Source organism: Marmota flaviventris, chromosome 9 (assembly GCF_047511675.1).
Source record: "Marmota flaviventris isolate mMarFla1 chromosome 9, mMarFla1.hap1, whole genome shotgun sequence".
Classification (NCBI taxonomy): domain Eukaryota; kingdom Metazoa; phylum Chordata; class Mammalia; order Rodentia; family Sciuridae; genus Marmota; species Marmota flaviventris.
The window spans coordinates 108,600,315-108,624,731 of NC_092506.1; the positions used below are offsets into that span (position 1 = coordinate 108,600,315).

General features: G+C 34.6%; 1 protein-coding gene and 1 pseudogene across 1 annotated transcript; both read right to left on the reverse strand.

The window, feature by feature from the left end:
- Nucleotides 1-8,929: 8,929 nt before the first annotated feature.
- LOC114088844 (olfactory receptor 8G50-like) lies at nt 8,930-12,705 on the reverse strand. The gene is made up of 2 exons (XM_071617189.1): nt 12,694-12,705; nt 8,930-9,868 (listed from the first exon to the last, which is right to left on the reverse strand). Exons 1-2 carry the CDS (start codon nt 12,703-12,705, stop codon nt 8,930-8,932), a joined length of 951 nt encoding a protein of 316 aa, XP_071473290.1.
- Nucleotides 12,706-21,451: 8,746 nt separating this feature from the next.
- Nucleotides 21,452-22,375, reverse strand: LOC114088986 (olfactory receptor 8G50-like; annotated as a pseudogene).
- Nucleotides 22,376-24,417: the final 2,042 nt, after the last annotated feature.

Below are 24,417 nucleotides of genomic sequence, written 5' to 3' on the forward strand. Positions count from 1 at the left end.
TGAAGACTCTGGGTTAGGGCAGGAAGCTGCTCCCATAGCATGAAAGGATCATCATTCCCTCCTCACTGGCCAGCCTCAAACTGCTGCTAGATGGAATTAACTGGCCTCTCTCTAATGCTTTCACTTGCAAGGCATAATGGCAGGCCATGTGCACCTGGGTAATAGAACATGGCTTCTTGAAAGGTCTTAAGTTTTAAGTCCAATTAACTATTGTATTGCTGCTAGAAACCCCCAACAAAGATTACCCTGACAAGGATTAAAGAGTTAGGTTAACACATACTTGCTTTATATTTCACAAGTATATGCATGTTCTTTTTGTTTTTCTTTTACTCTCCAAAGAATTAGGCATGAGGAAATACCAATAACCACATTTGATGAGACAAAACTAATTCATACAGAAGTTAAATGATTTGCCCCCAAAGTTAGTCTTCTCACACATGATTGAGGGGGAACTGAAGCACAATTATTCAGATTCTGGTCATAATGCTGAAAATAAAACCATAGCCATGGAACAGAATATTGTTGGCCATGAGTTTTTTTAAAGATAGAGAGAAAGAAGAGAGAGAGAGAGAGAGAGAGAGAGAGAGAGAAAGAGAGAGAGAGAGAGAGAGAGAATTTTTTAATATTTATTTTTCAGTTTTTGGTGGACACAACATCTTTATTTTATTTTATTTATGTGGTGCTGAGGATCGAACCCAGCGTCCCGTGCATGCCAGGCAAGCGCGTAACCGCTTGAGCCACATCCCCAGCCCTGGCCATGAGTTTTTACTCACTTCTCCTAAAATCTTTAGTTTTTAGTCAGCAAATCAAGTAAAAATTATTTTTTTTACCATGATCTCTTTTTCTTTCTTTTATTCTCTGTGTGTGTATGGCTGGACATTAAACCCAGTCCTCATGCATGCTAGGCAAGCACTTAACCACTGAGCTACATCCTCAGTCCTCATGATATTTTAAATTTGGACTAGCTGTCATGTCCTCTCTGATCAGCCTCATTTCAGACCGGAATATCCAATTCCTTCAATTCTTCCATAAGAGGAAGTCTTATAGCAAAACCCCAAGGAAACCCATGCTTGTTCTACCATTCTTAAAACAAAGATCACATTGATTCTCAAAATACAGTTTCTAAAATATTTTCTCCTATAATCCTGTTACCTCTACTAATAATGTTTCAATTATGCTCATTTGCTTATTTGTAAATAACCAAACTGATTTTCACATGCAAACTGCTCTTAAATCCATACCTTCTCTTGTTATGTATTTGAGAATAAACAACTATAACCAGTTCTTGACCTTTAATTTCACTAATTATTGTTGATGATGTTATGTTTTTATGAATAATTGCAACTCATTGTTCAGATGTTGTTGGAGACCAGGATTCTTTTTCTAAAATTTTATTTCTCACTTCTATCTTTAACAAGTGGAAAAACTTGGGTCTACATTCTGAGTAAAACCATGATTGAAAATGTGGACTGCTGAAAAATTCAGATCTTCTTGTGTTCACAGTTATGGTTTTGAAATCAAATCATTATTCAATGCTATGAGTTTCCAACTAGCCTATACTTTGTCTATTATATCATCACTGAAAAACATTCAGTTTCCTTCCTGAAATTCAGGTGAAACAGGTCTCCCATTCACTTGATCTGTTAGCTCTGTTACCATGGAAAAGGAAACACCAGTCTGACATGCTTTGTTTGCAAGGAGTCTTTGTGAGAACTTGATGGTCCTTGCCTTATCTTGCAAGTGTTAATAAATCATACTTTAATTCTTTGCTCAAGAATGGTGTTTTCCTATATAAAAACAATGCTAGATGAATATGTAATTAAAAATTTTCCAGTGTCCATATTTTTTAAAAATAAAAACAGTCCCATTCACTTTCCCATGTTATTTTATTTCTGATGCTAAGGATTATATCCAGGACTTGTTACATGCTACATTGCTCTACTCATGTATCATAACCCCAGCTACTAATGTTCTTCATTTAATGCCATATGCTAAAAACATCATCATTTTAATAACATTTTTAATTTTTTAAAATTTGTCTTAGTTATACATGACAGTAGAATACATTTATGCACTTCGATATATCATACATAGATGGGATATAATTTCTCATTTTTCCGAGTGTACATGTTGCAGAATCATACTGGTCATGCAGTCACACATATAAATAAAGAAATAATGTCTGTTTCATTCTATCTTTCTTATCCCGACATCCCCTCTCCTCCCCTCCTCTCATTTCCCTCTACCTAATCTATCGTTATACTTCTCTAGCGCTCTTCCCCCCCTCCACGTTTTGTGAATTAGCATCTGTATATTAGAGAAAACATTCAGCCTTTGGTTTTCCGAGATTGGTTTATTTCACTTAGCATCATATTCTCCAGCTCCATGTATTTATCAGCAAATGCTATGTTTTCATTCTTCTTTAAAGTTGAGTAATATTTCATCAAATATATATATATATATATATATATATATATATATATATATATATATATCATTTTCTTTATCCATTTATATATTGAAGGGCACCTAAGTGTGTTCCATAGTTTAGCTATTGGGAATTGAGCTGCTATTAACATTGATGTGTCTGTGTTCCTGTAGTATGCTGATTTTAAACCAAGGAGTGGGATAGCTGGGTCAACTAGTGGTTCCATTCCCAGTTTTCTGAGGAATCTCCATACTGCTTTCCAGAGTGGTTGCACCAACAACATATGAGTCCTACAAGCAACATGTAAGTGTAACTTTTACCCAACAGTCTTGCCAACACTTACTGTTGACTGTATTGTTGATGATTGCCATTCTGACAGGAATGAGATGAAATCTTAGAGTACTTTTTTTCCCCAGCACTGTTTGTTGAATAGGCTCTTTTCTCTATCTGCCTGTCTCTCTTTTGATTGATGAGTCTAGGCCATTAACATTCAAGGTTATTATTGAGATACATTTGTATTTCCTGTCATTTTAATTTATTTCTGCTTTTTAATTTGATGTAATTTCTTCTTTTACTGACTATTCCTTGAGTGGTAGTTGCTTCCTTTCATAGTTTTCAATGTGTTTTTATCCTCATGGAATATTTTGTTAAGCATGTTCTGTAGTAAAGACTTTATGGTTGTGAATTTTTTAATTTTTGTTTATCATCAAAGATTTTTATTTCATCTTCAAATCTGAAGCTTAATTTTGCTGGATATAAAATTCTTGGCCTGCATCCATTTTCTTTCAGAGATTGAAATGTATTATTCTAGGACCTCCTAGCTTTGAGGGTCTGGGTTGAGAAATTAGTCAAGATCTGAATGGTTTGACCCTATATGTAACTTGGTTTCTTTTTTGTTTTTTCTCTCTCATGGCCCTTAAGATTTTATCCTAATTCTGTATCAGTCATTCTCATTATAACATGTATTGTTGCAGATTTGCTCTAATTTTCTACATTTGGGGTCCCATAAGCCTCTTGTATTTGATTTTCCATTTCTTTCTTTAGGTTTGGGAAATTTTGTGATATTATATCATTGAAAATATTGTGCATTTATTTGGTTTGTATCTCTGCTCCTTAATCTATGCCAATAACTCTTAAGTTTGGCCTTTTCATGTTATTCCATAATTCTCAGAAGTTCTGTTCATGGTTTCTTACCATCATCTCTACATGGTCAACTTATTTTCATGATTATATATTTTGTCTTAATTACCTGAAGTTCTGTCTTCTAAGTGATCTAGTCTGTTGGTGATGCTTTCCATTGAATTTATAATTTGGCTTATTGACTCCTTCATTTTAAGAATTTCTGCTTGGCTTTTTTTAAATCTCTGTTGAATTTATAATTCACTTTCTATATTTTCTCTTGAGTTCACTGTTTATACCATCCTTTACTTTCTAGATCAATTTAACTATGTACAATATGACCTCATTCTTAGACATTTCTTCTACTATGTTGTTAGTGGATTCTGTTATTGGAGCATCTTGGTTTGTTTGGGGTGTTATTTTCCCTTTTTTTTTTAATGTTACTTGTATGTTTTTCCATCTATCAGTATGGACCTGAGGCAGTACAGATTCTACTCTGTGGACTTAAATTGTCCCTAAAAGCATCCAGTACCTTGCCTTTAAGTGTGAGAGCAATATCAACAACATCCAGTGTAAACAATATATAGCCTTAATGATAATAATCATAATCATAATCACACAAAGGCATCTTCTACTTTCTCACAATAAACTAAAATGATGAATTCAATAACTATCTACAGGATAAACAGAAAATTTGCTAAAATGATTTAAAAATTTCAAATGGTGGATGAGAGAACAGATGTAGCATAATACACAATATTCACGAGGGAGGAAGAGAGAAACTAGAAGCAAAAACTCATAGGAAGAGAGGAGAATAAGCCAAAAGAGATTGGCTATTGGTTGGAGAAAATGTTGAAAGGAAATCCATGAAAACAGACAAGTGAGAGGAAGATACAAAGTAAAATAATAAAAAATATAAGAATACAACACTGAAAAACACCATTCATATATCACCATTCTCCACACACTGATGCTTAAAAACCACCCTAATATAGTAGAGATGTTAGAGAATAAAAAAATAAAATAAAATAAATGTCAATGGAAAAATCAAACTGTCTTCACCAGCGTTCAAAAGTTTCTCAGCCCAAACTCTAAAATCTCATGGGACCACCAGGCCATTCAGACCCAATAACTATTCAAAGAGACTAACCCACATAATTATAATTATTTTATATTAGACAAAGACACCAAAAAAACATACATTGGAGAAAAAATCGCCTCTTCAACCAATGGCGCTGGAAGAACTGGAAATCCATATGCAAAGAAATGATATTACACCCCTATCTCTCACTATGCCCAAAATTTAACTCAAAGTGGATCAAAAACCTAGGAATTAAAGAGAGGCCCTGCATCTAATAGAAGAAAAAGTAGGCCCCAATCTCCATATTGGATTAGGCCTCTACTTCTTAATAAGACTCCAATAGCACAAGAATTAAAATCAAGAATTAATAAATGGTATGGATTCAAACTAAAGCTTCTTTTCAGCAAAAAAAACAGTGAGGTGAATAGAGAGCCTACAGATTGGGAGCAAATTTTTTCCACTTGCACATCAGACAGAGCACTAATATCTAGGGTACATAAAGAACTCAAAAAGCTAAACACCAAAATAACAAATAGCCCAATTATTAAGTGGGTCAAGGAACTGAACAGACACTTCTTATAAGGTGATATACAATCAATCAGCAAATATATAAAATTTTCAACATCTCTAGTTATTAGAGAAATGCAAATAAAAACTACTCTAAGATTTCATCTCACTTCAATCAGAATGGCAGCTATTAAGAATACAAACAACAATAAGTGTTGGAGAGGATGTGGGGAGAAATTGGTGGGACTGCAAACTGGTCCAGCCAATATGGAAAGCAGTATGGAGATTCCTTGGAAATCTGAGAATGGAAACACCATTTGGCCCAGCTATACCACTCCTTGGCCTATACCCAAAGGACTTAAAAACAACATACTACAGGGACACAGCCACACCAATGTTTATTGCAGCACAATTCACAATAGCCAAACTGTGAAATCAACCTAAATGCCCAACAGTAGATGAATGGATAAAGAAAATGTGGTATTTATACACAATGGAATATTATTCAGAAATTAAAGAGAATAAAATCATGATATTTTCAGGTAAATGAATGGAGTTGGAGAATATAATGCTAAGTGAAGTTAGCCAATCCCCAAAAATCCAAATGCTGAATATTCTCTCTGATATAAGGAGGCTGATTAATAGTGTGGTTGGGAGGGGAATCATGTGAAGATTAGATAAGCTCTAGATAGGGCAACAGGGAGGGAGGAGAAGGGAGAGTGCAAGGGGTATAAAAAAGATGATGGAATGAGATGGATATCATTTCCATAACTACATTTATGAAGACATGAATGGTGGAAATATACTTTGTATACAACCAGAGATATGAAAAAGTGCTCTATATGTGTAATATGAATTGTAATGCATTCTGCTGTTATATACAACAAATTAGAATTTTTTTTTAAAATTAAAAAGGCAGTGTTAAGTAGCTATAAAATCTTTGATATTAAAATTGAAATCCAGTACTTGAACTTTAAGATTTGTAGAGCTGGCTTGTTAGATGTTTAAAACTAAAACTTGAAGACTAAAGCTAGGAAAATAAAAGGGCCAAGAAAGAAAATAGCCAATATTTAGCTCTTTCTCTCTGAGATTAGCTGAAATCCATGGAACAAGAGGATCTCTCTAAGGGCTGTGCAAGTCTGGGCCACATGACTTTCCAAACAGGGGGATCAATGGGACATGGAGAACAAGAAGCCAACCAGTGCCCATGCTGTAAAGATGAGCATTATCGGAGAAGAAAATGTTGTTGGTACTTCCAAGAGAAGCCATATGTCATCAGGAAGACCATGACATATCCTGGCATATGACACTTGAGAAGCTAAGAGGCTGTTCCAAAGTTACCAAGAGTGACACTTTGATGAATGTCAACTGATTTTAATAGTATATAAGAACATGCTCAATTTGACCAACTTGGTCTTAAACATGCAGGAGAATTATAATCAAAACACAGCAATATATGGACATTTTAAAAGGAAAGACATTAGTTCTTTTAATGTAACTTGAGATGTACGTTTGTGTCAGCCACACAAAAAGTAGGTAAAACTGGAGGGTATAAAGAAGGGTTCTTAGGCAGGAGTGCCTGATAACTATCAAAAGATTATCATAGTCAGAGGTTATTTGTTGTTATTCTTGTTTTGTTTTTTGTTGAGTCAATTTAAGACCTACAAATATTCATAATTTCCTCTATAGGCAGACTGAGTCTGTGTTTGCTAGAATGATTGTGTAAACTTAAGTGACAGAAATAAAGGGGTCCCTGCTTAAAACAGAGGTAATGCCAATAGAAAGGTATTTTGCAAAAATCACATGGCATTAATAGCTTAACTAAATCTTATGGGGACATCTGTGGCATTATAAAAACTAAATGTTGTGTATATGATTCTAACAACTCTGCTAATGTTTCTAAATCTTTAACTGGCCTGCACTCACTAATCAGTGACATATGGATCCCATCTATATTGGATCTATATGTTAATAATCCATAGAGCGTTAATGAGTTACCATCTTCATGATTTTCAGAGAGGAGCCAATAATACTCATTGTTTCATGCTAATTGTTTCTAAAAAGTATGATTTGCTGTCTTATTGATTATTTTATTATCAAACTCCTGCTTTGTGTACTCCTTATTCAGTCACACATGCAATAGTCCTATGGACATTTGGACTATCCTGATGCTAAGAACCCTTAACTCTACATGCCACTCCTGATGGAGAATAAGAACTTTGGGTTTCCTTCCTTTAGATGTCATGTCTTTTCAGCAGGAAGTAGTCAGAATGAGTCAACATCCAAATACCATAAAGAATTTAGGGACCCAAAATCCTTGAGGGGGGATGGAAGGGGACAGATAAGTGTGGATTGTGGGAACAAGTGGTTAAAGGAGCACAATGTACAGAATTCCTACATGTTTTCTTTTGCTGAAAAGCAGCCCCACCTGGCCTGAGGGGACAGGATATGTCACATTCATCAACAAAATGAGGCAGGGGGTGAAGGTTTAGTAGTCAGTATAGATGAGGAATAATGGGAGTTGAGAGAGGGTGGTGACTCATTATCACTGGTTATCAAACAGAGAGGACGATGGGTTGCAAATAGCTAACCTCTGGGATTACACTTCCCAGTTCTATGGGTTGCTAAAGATTACCCCTCTGCACTTGCTCCTTCCTGCTCTTAGGCTGGGGTGCAGAGAAAAAAGTGAAGGTGGGGCGGGGTGCAGTGGCACACACCTGTAATCCCAGCAGCTTGCCTGGCCTGCTTGGAAGGGTGAGGCAAGAGGATCGTGAGTTCAAAGCCAGCCTCAGCAAAAGTGAGGTGGTAAGCAACTCAGTGAGACTCTGACTCTAAATAAAATACAATCTGGAGCTGGGAAGCATGTGGCTCAGTGGTTGAGTGCCCTGAGTTCAATCCCTGATACCACCCACCAAAAAAGAGAAGGTTGGGGTTCTGATGTCTATTAAAGAGCAAGTCATGTCCACTATTATGGACACCCAGCTTTGGGACCCCTTCTGTTTGGAGAAGTCTACTGCTATCTCTTTTCTCAAATAAAATGTGCTTTTTACACTTGTCATGGAATTTATCAAGTGTTCAGTCTTCAAAACCAGTGGAACCTGTTCTCATATCCAAGACTGGTGTCACTATTATTTCCTGAATAGACATAATCTCATTACTCTTTATGTTCCTCAGTAATCCTTAATATTGTTCTATACACTTAGTAAAAATTAGAGGTTATATTTTGTATATTCCAAATAGTTAAAGCTATTTATTTTTTTATTTTTTATTTATTTTTATGTGGTGCTGAGAATCAAACCAAGGGCTCCACATGGGGAACGCACACACTCTACCTCTGAGCCACAACCCCATTTATTTTAGATCACTATTTCAGAAATGCTTGCTGAGACACTTAGTTAAGAAGGCCAGGTACATAAACTATTGATAATTACAAAGAATAATGATCATATAAATTTATTTCCTGATTTAATGTAAATGAATTTTGCCTGAAAATACTCATGTCTCAAACATATAAAATATGAATAATATTTTACATTTTGAGAACTTTGAAGAACTTTTTCAAATATTGGGAGGTTCTACAGGTTACCCAGAGTAGATGGATTCTGGGGTTTCCCAGTGGGGAGCTGTCTTCAATGTGTCTGATGCTGAGAATCCAATCCTGTCCTTGGCACCTTTCTTCTACATAATCAAGTGCAAGCAAACAATCTCATGCCTTCTGGACATCCATTGTTACAGAACTGCTTCCTTACTAAATCTGCACAAATTATAAATGTTTGCTAAAGAATAATTATCTTTCAGAAACTTCTATTTCCAAGGAGTTTACTTAGGGCCACTTTGGCATCCTTATTCCTCAGGCTGTAGATCAGAGGGTTTAGCATGGGCACAATAATAGTGTAAAACACAGAAGACACTTTCCCTTGGTCCATGGAGCTGACTGATGATGGCTGCAGGTACATGAATGCTAGAGAACCAAAGAAGAGACCAACAGCTGAGATGTGGGAGCTGCAGGTGCTGAAGGCTTTGGCTCTGCCCTCAGTGGAGCGAATGCGCAGGATGCTGGCTATGATGAAGATGTAGGAGCTAAGAATTGTCATGGTTGGTAAAAAGATGTTAAATGCACTTGATGACAGACCTAATACCTCATTTATAAATGTACTGGAGCAAGAGAGCTCTAGTAGAGGAAAAAAATCATAGAAGTAATGATTTATTATATCATCCTTACAGAAAAGCACTCTTAGCATGTAGGTTGTGTGAACTATGGAACCAATCAAGCTCATGCTATATACCCCAAATACCAACCATAAACAGACTTGATTAGACATGGTAACATTGTACAGTAAGGGGTTACAGATGGCAACATAGCGGTCATACGCCATTACAGCCAACATGTGACACTCTGCAATTGCAAAACCAATGAAAAAGTAGAATTGAGTCATGCATTCAGGGTAGGAGATGATGTTTTTCTCCATCACAAAGTTGACCAGCATTTTGGGGACAATCACAGTGGATTGACAGAAATCAATGAAGGAGAGATTGCTGAGGAGATAGTACATGGGGGTGTGCAGGTGAAAGCTCAGCCTAATCAGTGTGATCATCCCCAGGTTCCCCACCACTGTGAACACATAGATTCCTAGGAAGAGAAGGAAGAGGGGCAGCTGGAGCTCTGGTTTGTCTGTTAATCCAGAGAGGATGAACTCAGTCACTGTGGAATAATTTCCTTCTGCCATTTTCTTCTGAGAATTCTAAATAGGAAGAGAAAAAAAATTAAATAGTTATTTATTTTCTGATCACACAATGATTTGTATAAGAGAAACTTTAATTGTCTTTTTAGCCAGGTATTTTTTTTTTCAGTCCTGAATTGTCAGTAGTCAATGATGTTGGTATCACAGGAATATGTGACATGTCAATAAATATCATACTTAACTATACCTATGTGTGTTACATGCCTTAAAATATGTTATTAGTAGGACCCAGTCTCTGAACACACAAGGAATTGTTTTGGTAAATTTGAGTTTTCTGAGTATTTTCCATTGTTTCTGTAATCCTCTCCAGTCCTCTGCAGAGAAAATTCTTAATTTTTATGTGAAAAATAACAATAACACATGTAATGATGAAAAACTGAAAGGCTTTCTTCCTAATGAACAATGCAAGATATCCACTCCCTGCACTTTTATTCAACAGCATACTACAGGTCAGGCTACGGCGATCATAAAAAATGTATAATAAATTAATATTGGAAAACAAGAAGTAACACTATCTTTCTTATAAATAGCATAATCTTATGTATAGAAAATTTCACAAGGAATCTACCAAAATAACAGCTGTAACTAAATAAAAGTGAAGGAAGGTGGTAGAATAGCCTATCAGCCAAATAACTCAGCACTGAGCAATCAAAAATCCTTTTGAAATAGCATGAACAATAAAATAAAATAAATAAGAATAAACAAAAAATTAAATGCAATACATTTAACTTAAAATAAAAAAATAATTTTGAATTAAAAAAGATCTCCATAAATGGAAAGACATCCAATTTCTTTAATCAAGTGACTCCACCTGTGTAAACATTAGTACTACCCAGATGGATCTGGAATTCAGTGTCATTTCTTTCCAACTCCCAGCCCTGTTTTTTGTGGGCATTGATAGGCTGTTGTAGTCAGCTTTGTTACTACTGTGATTAAAAGACCTGATAAGAACAATTTCAGAGAAGGAAAAGTATCTGGGGGCTCACAGCTCTAGAGGTCACAGTCCATAGACAGCCAGCTCCATTCCTCAGGGCTTGAGGTGAGGCTGAACATCATAATTCAAGAATGCAATGGAGAGAAGCAGCTCAAGACATGAAGATCCAGAAGCAGAGAGACTGCACTCACAAATACAAAATATATACACAAAGGCACACCCCCAAAACACACCTCCGCTAGGCACGCCCTACCTGTATTCACTTGCCATTCAGGGGATTAATTCACTTAATGGGTTAAGGCTCCCATAACCCAATCATTTCACTTCCAAATGTTATTGCATTATCTCACACATGAGCTTTCAGAGACACCTACTATCTAAACCATAATCCAGGCTGATAATAAAATCCTTACAAAAATGCAAGGATTCAGAGTATCAAAAAAAATTGAAAGAGAAGAACAAAGTTGGAGGGCTCTCATTTTGCTATTTGAAACTTTATTACAAAGTTAGATGGTGTGATTTGTGTCTCAAGTATAGACATGCAGATCCAAGGGATAAGAGTGACAATCCAGAAATTAAAACACATCTCTGGTAAATTGAGTTGCTATAGGTATTTCATGGCAATTCAGTGGGGAAAATATTCTTTTATATTCTTTTGAGCAAATGGTGCTAGAACAATAACTATGAGCAAAAGATGTAATTTGGGCTGGGGAATGCAGCTCCTTTGTAAAACACAGGACCAGCACCATAAAGCCCTGGGTTCAATCATCAGTATTGCAAAAAATAAATAAATAAAATAAAAATTAATTTGGACTTATTTTTTTAAACCACACTATCCACAATAAATGAACTACAAAATGCTCCTAGAACTAAAAGGAATAACATAAGAATAATTTTTTAGAAAGACTGAATCCTTGTGACTTAAGTTTTAATAATGGTTTCTCAGAGAAAATACCAGAGACCACCATAAAAAATAGTATGTTGGACACCATAAAAATGTAAAAAAGAAAAATGTCTTTCAAATAACACTATTCACCTAATCCACCTAGCTTATACTTCAGGTATATGTAATATAGCAAAATGTAACCTACTGTCATGTATAACTAAAAGGAGAAAATAAAGACATTATAGTCCAAAAACATATTTTCTAAAAGAAAAACAAAGAAACCATTCATAAAATAATATATTTAATTTCATAGATGAAAAAGAGAAATAAATTTGATCTTCATATAAATTTTCAGTTATGTCCTCATTAAAAATCACGTTATTTTCCTTGAAAAAAATACCCATAGTAATTCTATAATAACACACTATATTGGAAAGTAGTTTCAATTAATAGTAGTTTTGCTGGATACTAGTAATAGCAGGGAAATACTTGTGGTCAGTATACATCTATGTATAATATTCCAAAGTGCAAAAATGCATCCTACTGTCATGTGTAACTAATTAAAACAAATTTTAAAAAATTTTAAAAAGAACTCTAACAATTTAACAATGAAAAGGACAAATGGCCCAGTTGGAAATATATCAGAGGATTCCAGTAAACATTCTTCTCTTTGAAGTATACAAATGACCAATAAGCCCCTTAAAATATGTTAGTCATCATTCATAATTTATTAAGGATATTCAAATCATAACCATAGTGAGAAAACATTTCACATCCATCAGAAAGTCTATAACCAACAGGACAGATAAATATAAGGGTTGACAAGAATGTGACAGCATTGGAACCCTCATCAGTTGCTGCTGGGACTGTACAATATACAAAGTTTTAGGCAAACAGTTTATCAGTTCTTTAAATTATGAAGCATAGGATTACCACATAGCCCAGCAATTTCAGCACTGGGTGCATATGAGAATTAAAAAAAAAACACTTACACACAAAAATTTGCATGTGTATGACCAGAGTAATTGTACTTTTAAGAGCCAAAAGATTAGAAGCATCTACATGTCCATCCAGTGAAGAATGAACAAGCAGAATGTAGCATGCCCATATGATAAGAGTATTATTCTGCAATAAAAAGGAATGAAGAACTAAGATATGTCAAATCATGAATGAACCTGAAACATACTAAATGAAAGAAACCAGACACCATACATTGTATTATTCTATTTATAGGATGGGTCCACAACAGAGAAATACATACAGAAAGCAAGCTTAGAGTCTGGTGGAGACTGTGGAAAAGGGAGTTATTAGGGTGGGACTGCTCATGGGTATAGGGCTTTATTTCGGATGGTGATGAAAACATTCTACATTAGAACACAGTGATGGTTGTAGACTTCATAAACATGCTAAAAAATTGAAATGCATACATAGAAAGATAAATTATACAGTGTTACTTATATTTAAATAAATTTATTATTAAATTAAAACAAGAAAATAATAATGAAATCATTTACCCTGGTGCTTAGGCCTGTGATCCCAGCATCTTGGGTGGCTAAGGCAGGAGGATGGCAAATTCAAAGTCAGCCTCAGCAACTTAGCAAGGTCTTAAGCAAGACCCTGTCTCTAAATAAAAAATTAAAAATGGGCTGGGCATGTGACTCAATGGTTAAACACCCCAAGGTTCTGTCCCTGGTAACACATTATCATCATCATCATCATCATCATCATCATCATCACCATTCTTGACACCAAACATTCCATCATAACATTCTGCTGAATGTCACCCTATAAGTCTCCTCATCTAGTTTAGGCCTGGTATATTCTGTACTTGTGTAAAATCTGTTCATTGTCCTTTTCTCCAAAAAAATAAAGTAAATTTTTTCCACATATGAAAAAATATGCTGGTTAGCCTGAAAACCTGTAACAATCTTTTGTTATCATGGGAAATTTTCTCTTCAATACATCATCAAGGAAAACATAGGCATTTTAAACTTCTATTAAAAAGTGATAGACATAATGCAGACATATACTCAATTTAAAATATTCCTTCTATGTCTTCATCAGAGAAAAATATCATCAAATAGTAAAATAAATAAAAATAATTAAAGAAGAATGAATCACAGCACCTAGAAAGATAGTCAGAAAATCTCTAACAGATTTAAGTAGGTACCTAGCAATTTGCTTCTTGACACCTGCTTTCTTCTGACTCTCCACGGGCCACTTCTTGCAGAGGACAACTATCCCTAATTCTGGGCCAATTCTATACTTTTACTAGAAAAGCTGAAGTATGTCTCAAGTAGAATTGTTAACTAATGATCAAGCCCAAATGTTACTGATATTGTAAACCCAGACCTGGGAGATTCCTACTTACCTCTTATAAAAGCTGTTATTTATTTCAGCACATCTCTCTACTTTACCTCTATTCCTGAAACTGAACTTCCATAGTGCTATGGTTTGAATGTGTCCTTCAGAGTTCATACATTGCAAACTTGATCCCCAGTGCAACAGTATTGAGAGCTAGGACCTTAAGAAGAGATTAAGTCATGAGGTGACTGGATTAGTGGTGTTCTGAGAATGGGCTAATAATCAGAGGTGTGGGTTCCTAATATAAGAATTAGTTTGTTCCATTTCCTCTATTTCATGTATGTCCTCTTTTGTCCTTTATCATTCTACCATAGGCTGCAGCAAGAAGACCCTTGTCAGAAGCACCCTTTGACCTTAAACTTCCACCCTCTAGAATAGTAAGACAGATAAATTTCCGTTCATTATACATAATCCAGTGAGTGGTACTTTGCTACAGAAACACAAAACAAACAAAGAAACATATTCTCCCATAGTTCCTACTCTTTACAATTTTCTAGCTGATGACTTTTTCTATGTTCTTGGCCTCTCACAAGGCTGTCCCACGAAATACCAATACCCATCACAGAAGCTCCATTTTTTCTTGCTCAGTCATTGCAACTCTGACAAAATATGTGGGACTTTGACCCATTCCATGTGACCAGCTCCCTCTGAAGTCTGACTCTGACACATGCTCTTCATTACTACTGCTTCCTGTTCTGATTTGCTAACAGTACCTCTGTGCTTCAATGTCTTAAAACTTCCTGGAGATTTTCTATCAACCTACCCTGCATGAGTAATCTTAGCCTCCATTTATATGGTACATCTTCAAGGTGAATGAATCATAAGCCAAATACCAAAACAGTCTAAGGGGATAAAAAGTTTGATTTGTTCGCTTGATTAACATTTTCATTGAGATAAAATTGATATGCAAAACTGTACATGTTTATTATATACAATTTGTTTAGTTTAGTCCTAGGCAAACACTAGTGACACCACTACCTCAATCAAGGTATTGACATACTTATCTCCTCCAAATATTTACTTGTTTCCCTTTGTTTTTTTTATTTGTTGTTATTGTTGTTTGTGGCAATATTGAGTATGAGATCTCCTCTCAATTTTGAAGTACAATACCATATCGTTTACCTCAGGCATCATACTGAACTGAACATTTTCAGGACTTGTACATCTAACATAACCTATGATTAGTAACTATTGAACAACTACTCCCTGTTTCTCCCACCTCCCAATCCCTGGTTATCATTATCATATTCTCTGTTTCCATGAGTTTTACTGTTATAAATACCTTAAAGGAGATCATGGAGTGTTTGTTCTTTTGTGATTGGCTTATTTTATTTAGGGTAGTATCATCCATGTTCATCCAAGTTGTATAACATGGCAAGTTTCTATTGGGGGAAAATTGTTTTAGTTCTTATAAAAGGAAACAGTGTGACTCAGAACTATCATAAGATTGATAAAGTATTCCAAAAATTTGCATTTAATTAGATTCTTACTGCATTATTAAAGTAAAATAGTTGGATACTCCTGGGTTATCCTGAATTTAGTAAAGTATTAGACTTTACTACAAATATCTTGTAGTCTTATGGACATTGAACTGTTCTGTGGTGTAGGTGAAAATAGAGAATAATACTTCATAGGTATGTGAAATCAGGAAATATATTTGACTAAACATAAGTCAGAAATTTTGAATTATTTTTTCCATAGACTTTAGTTTTGTCTTCAGAAAGCATTCTACCAAAATCTTGGATGATGCCATCAATAAATTATTATGACATCATAGATAATAATAATGAAGATTTATATTGGGGATAATGCTTCAAGAAGGTATTGTTAAGGGGTAAAAGTAGACTTATATTAAATGAAGATAATCCTGACACTGTGGAGCACCCCTGTATTCCCAGCAGCTTGGGAGGCTGAGGCAGGAGGATTGCAAGTTCAAAGCTAGCCTCAGCAACAGTGAGGTATCAGGCAACCCTGTGAGACCTTGTTAGTAAATAAAATACAAAATAAGGCTGGGGATGTGGCTCAGTGGTTGAATGCCCTTTAGTTCAATTCCCAGTACCAAAAAAAATGATTAACAATGATAAGCAAAAAGTTGACAATGGGTGTTCAGGATAGATAGATGAATAAAGAATATCCCCTGTTCAGAATGGTAGAGCCTAGAAGGGGACAGGGAGGATGATTAGCTACTGTGGTAAACACCTTGATAGGGCAAGTGCTACTGGACATGCTAACATGGTTCTAGACCATGATGGGTGTCTATGAAGGCTTCTGTATTAAAACAAACAAAAGTTTTCCTCTTCTATTTCCCAAAATATATCACATGACGGGCCTATTACATGAAAGGAACTATGTTTGCCCTCAGATTTAATGAAGAATTTCCTTTTGTTTCTCTTTTCTTCTATCACATTATTTTGTGTAATCCTATTTAATAGTTAAAGCCCTTTCTATAATAGTGACATCACAGTTAATAAGACCAAATTCTGTGTGTCCATGAGTGTGTTACTTTTGCCTTGAGGCAGCATGTACTAGTTGGAATTATCTATCAGTAACTTACCAGTTTTTTATCTGCACCTAATTGTAAATTCATGACAGGGTTGGCACAGTGCCTTGTATATAGTGAGTCTCCGTATAAATGTGACTAATAAAATGGTTACAAGAAGCTTAGAGATGAGTTAATACAGGTTCAAAATGAAAGAACAAAGCCCATGTATTGCCTGAGTTGAAATGAGCAAACAAAATAAGTATCTGCCTTGATTTCATACTGTGAAGAACGGGGAGATGATTAGGGAACCTGTGCTCACCAAGGAATGTGGCTCTGAGAGTGAGGACAAGGAGAGACAGGTAAACAGACACCTGCAAGTCTATTAACACTTAGGGAAAGACTGCAGCAGAATGTTCTAAGATTTTAAAAGTCATGGTCTGGAATTCAGACATACCCCTCCTTCTTTTCAGACAGGCCAATGCTGTATAGTTTTTCTTCTGTGTCACACTGGATGGAAATTACTGTGATGATGTGAGGAGGTGACAGACCAAAGGAGTCTGTTGAATCACTAATCTTGATCTTTGCTGAAGCTGATGCCCAAAGCCACTTGACTCTGCAAAGCTGGGCTGATAGGACGATTTTTTATGCTGGACATAAGGGTATAAATGGGAACAAACAATGATAATGACGTCCCACTGAAACCTCATCTCACAAGAATGAACTCTGGGGAAAACTGACAATTTGAATTTCCTTTTCCTCATTACATTTTCAAGGTACTATCAATGCTCTTTTGTATTTTATTTAGTTAGTTAGTTGGTTTTTGCTTTTATTGGTATATTATTTATTTTGATATAATCATTCATGCATAGAGTTTAATTTACTCCATTTCAGTTTCTGATACCCCCTTGCCTTCTCGTTTCTTTCCTTCCCTTCACTTTCTTCCCCTTCCCTCTACCCTCCCCCTGGTACGCTCTTTCTACTCTACTAATCTTCCTTTTGAGTATTTAATTTATTTATTTATATTAGCACTTTATGCATATACATAAGAGTTGAACTCACTGTGGTATATTTATACATGCACATAACATAATTTTGTCAAATTCATTCCGCATTTCCTCCCCTTTCTCATCTCTCCTTCTTTCCTCTCAATCTCCTTCTTCTACTCCAGTGATATTCCCTTTTTCTTTTTGATATTCAACCCACTACTTTTTCTATTACTTTTGTTTAGCTTCTGCATATGAGAGAAAATATTTGACCCTTAATTTTCTGAGATGAGTTTATTTCATGCAGCAATGATGTTCTCCATTTCCATCCAGTTATCAGAGAATGCCATAATTTTATTCTTTATGCTTAAGTAATATGTGTATATATGACATCTTAATCTATTCTTCTATTGATGGACACCTGGACAGGTTTCATATCTTCGCTATAGTTGCCCTGCTCAAAATATTTGTGTGGTTGTATCACTAGAGTTTACTGATTTTAGTTCTTTGGGATAAATACAAAGAAATGGGACCGACCGCTGAGTCATATGGTGTTTCTGTTGCTAGTTAAATCTTCACACTGTTTTCAGAGTGTACTAATTTTTACTCCAACCAATAATGTGTGAGTGTACATTTCCCCCCACACCCTCTCCAGAATTTATTATTACTTGAATTCTTGATCTGACTGGAGTGAAATAAACCCTGTGTGTTGTTTTGATTTTCATTTCTTTCATTTCTTTGAACATTTTTTTCATATAGGCATTGGGCATTTGTGTTTCTTCTTTTGAGAAATGTCTGTTTAGCTATTTCTTGATATGAAATCTTAGGGTAGTTTTGAGTTCCAATTCCATGATCGTTAAAAATGTTAAAATTTTTTCAAACATTTATTAGCTATTTGTTATTTCCTTGTAGAAATTTCTGTTTGGTTCATTTGTCCAATTATTGATTGAGTTATTTGTTTTTTCCAGTGTTAAGTTATTGAGTTTTTAATATATTCTGGATATCAATACTCTGGAAGAGAGTAGCTAGCAAAGAGTTTCTCCCTTTCTGTAGATTGTCTTTTAATATTCATTGTTTCCTTTTCTATGCAGAAGATTCTAATTTTATGGCATCACATTTATTAATTCTTAGCACTATTTCCTGACTTTTAGGGGTCCTATTAAGAAATTTATTGCTGGCACCTATATTTTGGAGAGCTAACACCACATTTTCTTCTAGTAGTTATAAGGTCTCTGCTCTAATTTCTAGGTTTTTGAACAATTTTGAGTTGATATTTGTGTAGGGTGAAAGATGGGTATTTAGTTTTCCTCCTTCTACATATGAATAATCAATTTTTTCAACACTAATTATTAAAAAGACTGTCTTTTCTCCATGGCATGTGTTTTGCCCCTTTGTTCAGGATCAATGATTACATCTGTGAGGGTCTGTCTCTGTGTCTTCTATTCTGTTCCATTTATCTATGTGTCTGTTTTTAGGTCAGTGCCAGGCAACTTTTCTTGCTCTAGTGCTGCAGTACAATTTGAAGACACTTATTCTGATACCTCCAACAGTTTGTGTTTCTGCTTAGAATTGCTTTGATTGTTCTGGATCTTTTATTCTTCTAAATACATTTTAATATTGTTGTTTCTAGTTCTATTTTTAAAAATTGGTATTTTGATGGAGATTGCATTGAATTTATATGTAGCTTTTGGTAGTATGGTCATTTTAACAATATTAATTCTGCTTATTCATGAACATTGAAGGAAAGTCTTTTTCTTTCTGAGGTCTTATTCAATTTCTTTCTTCAGTACTCTGTAATTTTCCTTGTACAGTTCTTTTACTTCTTTCCACATTGCATTTGAACCACAAGTAACACTATTATTCCTGATAGATGCAACACTCTATCCAAATGTTAAGCTCTAGGAAAAACAAAAGTGACTCATTTCTGGCTTAATACAAGTATTGGATAACATAGATGATATAGTCATTTCTGATGTTCATTCTTCTTTTATTCCTCAATAATAAACATCCTGAGGTTTAGATTGACACACTACTATCTACATATTCATGATATTTTTGTCACTATATTTGTCTATGTGAGTTTCACCTTTTCAAAGAGATACAGATTGAGGAATCTGTCAGACAGTGCTCTACAGATCAAGAGACATTCCCTTCTCTGTCCATATGTTTCTGTCTGATGGTCAGTTGGTGGATATGAATAATGGATCTGGAGACATTGACAACAAAGTTGGATACTACAAGAAATGGAATAGAACAATAATTTAAAATAAGCTTACATCTATGATGAGTCATGAAACTAACCCTGAATCATTTACTGGCTCAAGACACTAGTGTGTGTGTGTGTGTGTGTGTGTGTGTAAATCTTTGTGTAATGCACAGCCAAAAGTAATACAAACTAATACAGAACGTAAAGTATGATTTTACCTAACATTTGTTCCTGTGACCACCCAAATAAATCTGAAAAAAAACTCATTGTAAGAGGAATTCTTTTGTTTTGGAAATAATGTGTGTTTGTGTCAGAGCAATGAAAGACAAACTACTCTTTGTTGTTGTTGTTGTAAATCTTCCATGGAATCTATCAGATAGTAATGTTACTATTTTAAAAGCATGATATTCAGCAAAATTACTATAGTAATTTCAGATATTTTTATTCTTTAAAACATGTTTTACAGTATAAATGCGTACATAAATGCTGGGAAAGATAAAATTTAATAAAGTTATATTTGTCAGTTATCACCAATATAAAAATATACTATTTGTTGATTGTTTAATATCTAGAGCAATAGAATCAAAATCATATATACATAAACTTCATAAAACATAGCCAAGCAAGATATATGCAATATACAAATAAATACATGCAGTACACAATAGTATATATACAATAGGAATCATATATATATATATATATATATATATATATATATATACACACTTATGTATAGATACATGTGCATACATAAGGATATGTTGATAGGAAAATAATAGGGTATGAAGAAAATGACTGATTAGTACATGAAAAATGCAGGATTTTCTCCTAGTTTTCAATAAGGTACATAACCTCCTCTCTCATTGTACTTTTGGCTTTATAGGGTGACATACATTGACATGACATTGAGGTGTTTATGTCACACCTTTGAAGGAAAATATGCAATGTTTTCATAATTTAGATGAGTTAGATAATCAGAAATTATATAATAATAGTGAAAGAAAACATGATGTGGGGGAGATTAGTAAAAACAAGTATGGAATTATCAGGAAATAGAAGAGGTAGAACAGTTCTGATATTGTACATTAAAGAAAGTTGCATTGATACATGTCAAAATACTGATGGCATTTCCAATCTTGTCTCTTGTTGGCAATATCTTGCCTTGTGATAATTTTTTCTGGGTTGAAATTATTTTATTACCAATTATATGCCTCCATATTCCTTAATGTAGTTCTATGAACTTCATAAGTATTAGGAATTATATTTTTATAATCCAAATATTAGAATGATTTATTTTAAAAATCAAATTTTCAAAATTATTTACTAATAGTTTAAAAAGCCAGGTACACAAAGCAATGAAAATACCAAAAGTTAATGATGAAATGTATTTATTCTATGAATTAAGAAAGTGAATGTGACCCATAAAGACTCATCTTCCAAACATGTAAAATATAATCCACCATCTGGAGGATGTTGAAGAACTTTAAAAAATATTTAGATATGATCCAGGTCATGCTAGGTAAATAGACTCAGGGCTTCCTAGCTTGGTGCTGCCCTTTGTGTTCTAATCTTGTGAATCCAGTCTTACCATTGGCACCTTTCTTACAAATAATCATCTGCTAGAAGCAATCTGATGACTTGTGGATATTTATTGTTCCCAATGCACTATTTCCTTACCAAACTTCCATAGTTTATTTCCTAAGCAAGATCCTTTCTTTATGGGAAATTTCTTTTTCCAAAGAGATTATTTAGAGCATCTTTGACATCCTTATTCCTCAGGCTATATATCAGAGGCTTAAGCATGGGCACAATAATAGTGTAAAACACAGAGGACACTTTACCTTGTTCCTTGGAGTTGACTGATGATGGCTGCAGGTACATGAATGCTAGAGAACCAAAGAAGAGAGCAACAGCTGACACATGGGAGCTGCAGGTGTTGATGGTTTGGGCTCTGCCCTCAGTGGAGCGAATGTGCAATATGCTAGCAATAATGAAGATGTAGGAGCTAAGGATGGTCAGTGTTGGAACAAAGATATTAGATGCACTTAAGCACAGACCTACTACTTCATTTATAAAGGTACTGGAGCAGGAGAGCACCAGTAATCACAGAAATAATGGTTTATTATATCATCCTTACAGAAAAGCACCCTTAGCATGCAAACAGTGTGAGCTGCAGCACCAATCAAGCTCATGCTATACACCCCAACTACCATTCAGGAACAGACTTGATTAGACATGGTTACATTGTAAATCAAAGGGATACAGATGGCAACATAATGGTCATATGCCATTGCAGACAACATGTGACACTCTGCAATTGCAAAAATGGTGAAGTAGAGCTGAGTAATGCATTAATGGTAGGAGATGGTGTTTTTGTTTATCACAAAGTTCACCAGCATTTTGGGGGGTAATGACAGTGGATTGGCAAAGATCAATGAAGAAGAGACTGCTGAGAAGGTAGTACATGAGGGTGTGCAGGTGAGAACTGAGCACAATCAGTGTGATCATTCCCAGATTCCCCACCACTGTGAACAAATAGATTCCTAGGAAGAGGAGGAAGAGGGGCAGCTGGAGCTCTGGTTTGTCTGTTAATCCAGCCAGGATGAACTCAGTCACCGTACAATAATTTCCTTCTACCATTTTCTCCTGAGAATCCTAAGTATGAAGAGAAGAAAAATTATGAAAGAGGCATTTATTATCCAATAACTTTGTGAGAAATAAAGTTCAAGTCTTTGCAGACAGTTGTCTCCATTTGTTTCTGGCTCCTGCACTTTTAGCAGTAAAGGACATTAGGATCACAGGAATATGTGACATGTAAATTAATATCAGAACTGTCCCTATTTGTGGTCTTTGCTTTAAGATTTGATATTAGTATTATCCAGTTCCTGAACTCCCACAAAACTACTCAGATAAATAACAAAATGAAATAATAATGTATTCAAAGCATTCACAAGAAACCCATAGTCAACAGTGGTGTAAGACAAAAAGACTTTGCCCCTAATATAATGAACAAGACAAGATGTCCACTCCCTCCACTGCTTGAATTTCTTGCAAGAGCAATTAGGAAAAAATAAAATAAAAGTAAAAAAGACCCAGATTGTAAAACAAGAAGTATTACTCTCTCCATTTGCACATTTGTAAGTGGCATAATTTTCAAGGTGAAAAATTTCATAGAATTTGCATAGAGGATCTTTAAAATAATGAAAATTCTAACATGATGGTGGCATATAAGACCAACATAAAAACTCAATTGTATTTCTATAAACTTTCATTGAACAATGAAATATGGATTTGTAGTAACATAAAAAAATAAGAAAATATTTTATGGAAAACACTGCACAAAAAATTATTATGTAATGTCAAATGGAATTGAAGCCATTCATAAAAGGAAAAAAAATCCATCTTCATGAATCAAAAGACTCAACCTGCCTAGCATTTGTGGCACATGCCTGGTAATCCCAGTGACTCAGGAGAATCACAAGTTCAAAAGCCAGCTTCAGCTATTTAGTGAAGCCCTAAGCAACTTAACAAGACCTTATCTCAAAATAAAAAGGAAAAAAGGGCTGAGGATGTAGTTCAGTGGTTAAGTTTCCTTGGATTCAAACTTCCAGTACCAAAAAAAAAAAAAAAAAAATCAACCTAGGGTAAATGGTAAAAATTTCCAAATTTTTCTACAAATGCATTGAAATTCTTATCAAATTCCAGGACTGTTTTTCTCAGATTTAGACAGGCTGATCAAAAAAATCTTTATTTAAATGCAAAAAAAAGAGATAATAAAATCAAAAATAGAAGAATTAGGGCTAGGGCTGTAGCTCAGTGGCAGGGTGCTTGCTTGGCATGCATGAGGCAGTATGTTCGATACTCAGCACCAAATAAAAATGAACAAATAAAATAAAGGCATTCTGTCCATCTACTACATCAAAAATATTTTTTTAAATAGAAGAATTAATTGAGTGAGCCTACATTTTTTCATTAGAAAAGTTGCTACAAAGTTACAGTAATCAAGGCAGTGTTTTATTATTGTAAATATATGTTTACACACCAATATAGATGTACATAGATCAATGGAACATTGACATTTCAGAAACAAATTCACATCTGAGATGAATGAATTGTTCTATTGTTTTCATGGCAATTCAATATGTGAAGAACAATTTCATCAACAAATGTTGCTGGCTAAATTTGGTAGATACATGTAAAAAAAATCACTTTGAACCATGTTCTTATACCATACACAAAGGTGACTCAAATGGAACAAAAAAACAAATGTAAGAAACATAATAATACTAAAAGAAAACATAAGACTAAATTTTTGTGCATGTGAATTTGATGTTTGTTTTTAAAATAAGATACCAAAATCAAAGCTACCTAGGGAAAAAATAAAGTAAATTGGACACCACAAAAGTTCATTTTTTTCCTTAAGAATGCAGATCAGAAAGTGAAGTGAAAAAAAAAATTAACTAACATAACTAAGGTATAATTTTATTCAGGTTAGATAAAGAAATCTTACAATTTAACAAATAAAAGGATGAACAGCCCAATTGAAAACAGAGGATTTGAATAAATACTCTTCTAATTGAGATACACAAATGACCAATAATTACCTGAAAATATGTTCAGCATCATTTATTATTCAGGGAATTCAAGTCAAAACTACAGGGAAATAATGTTGCACATCCATC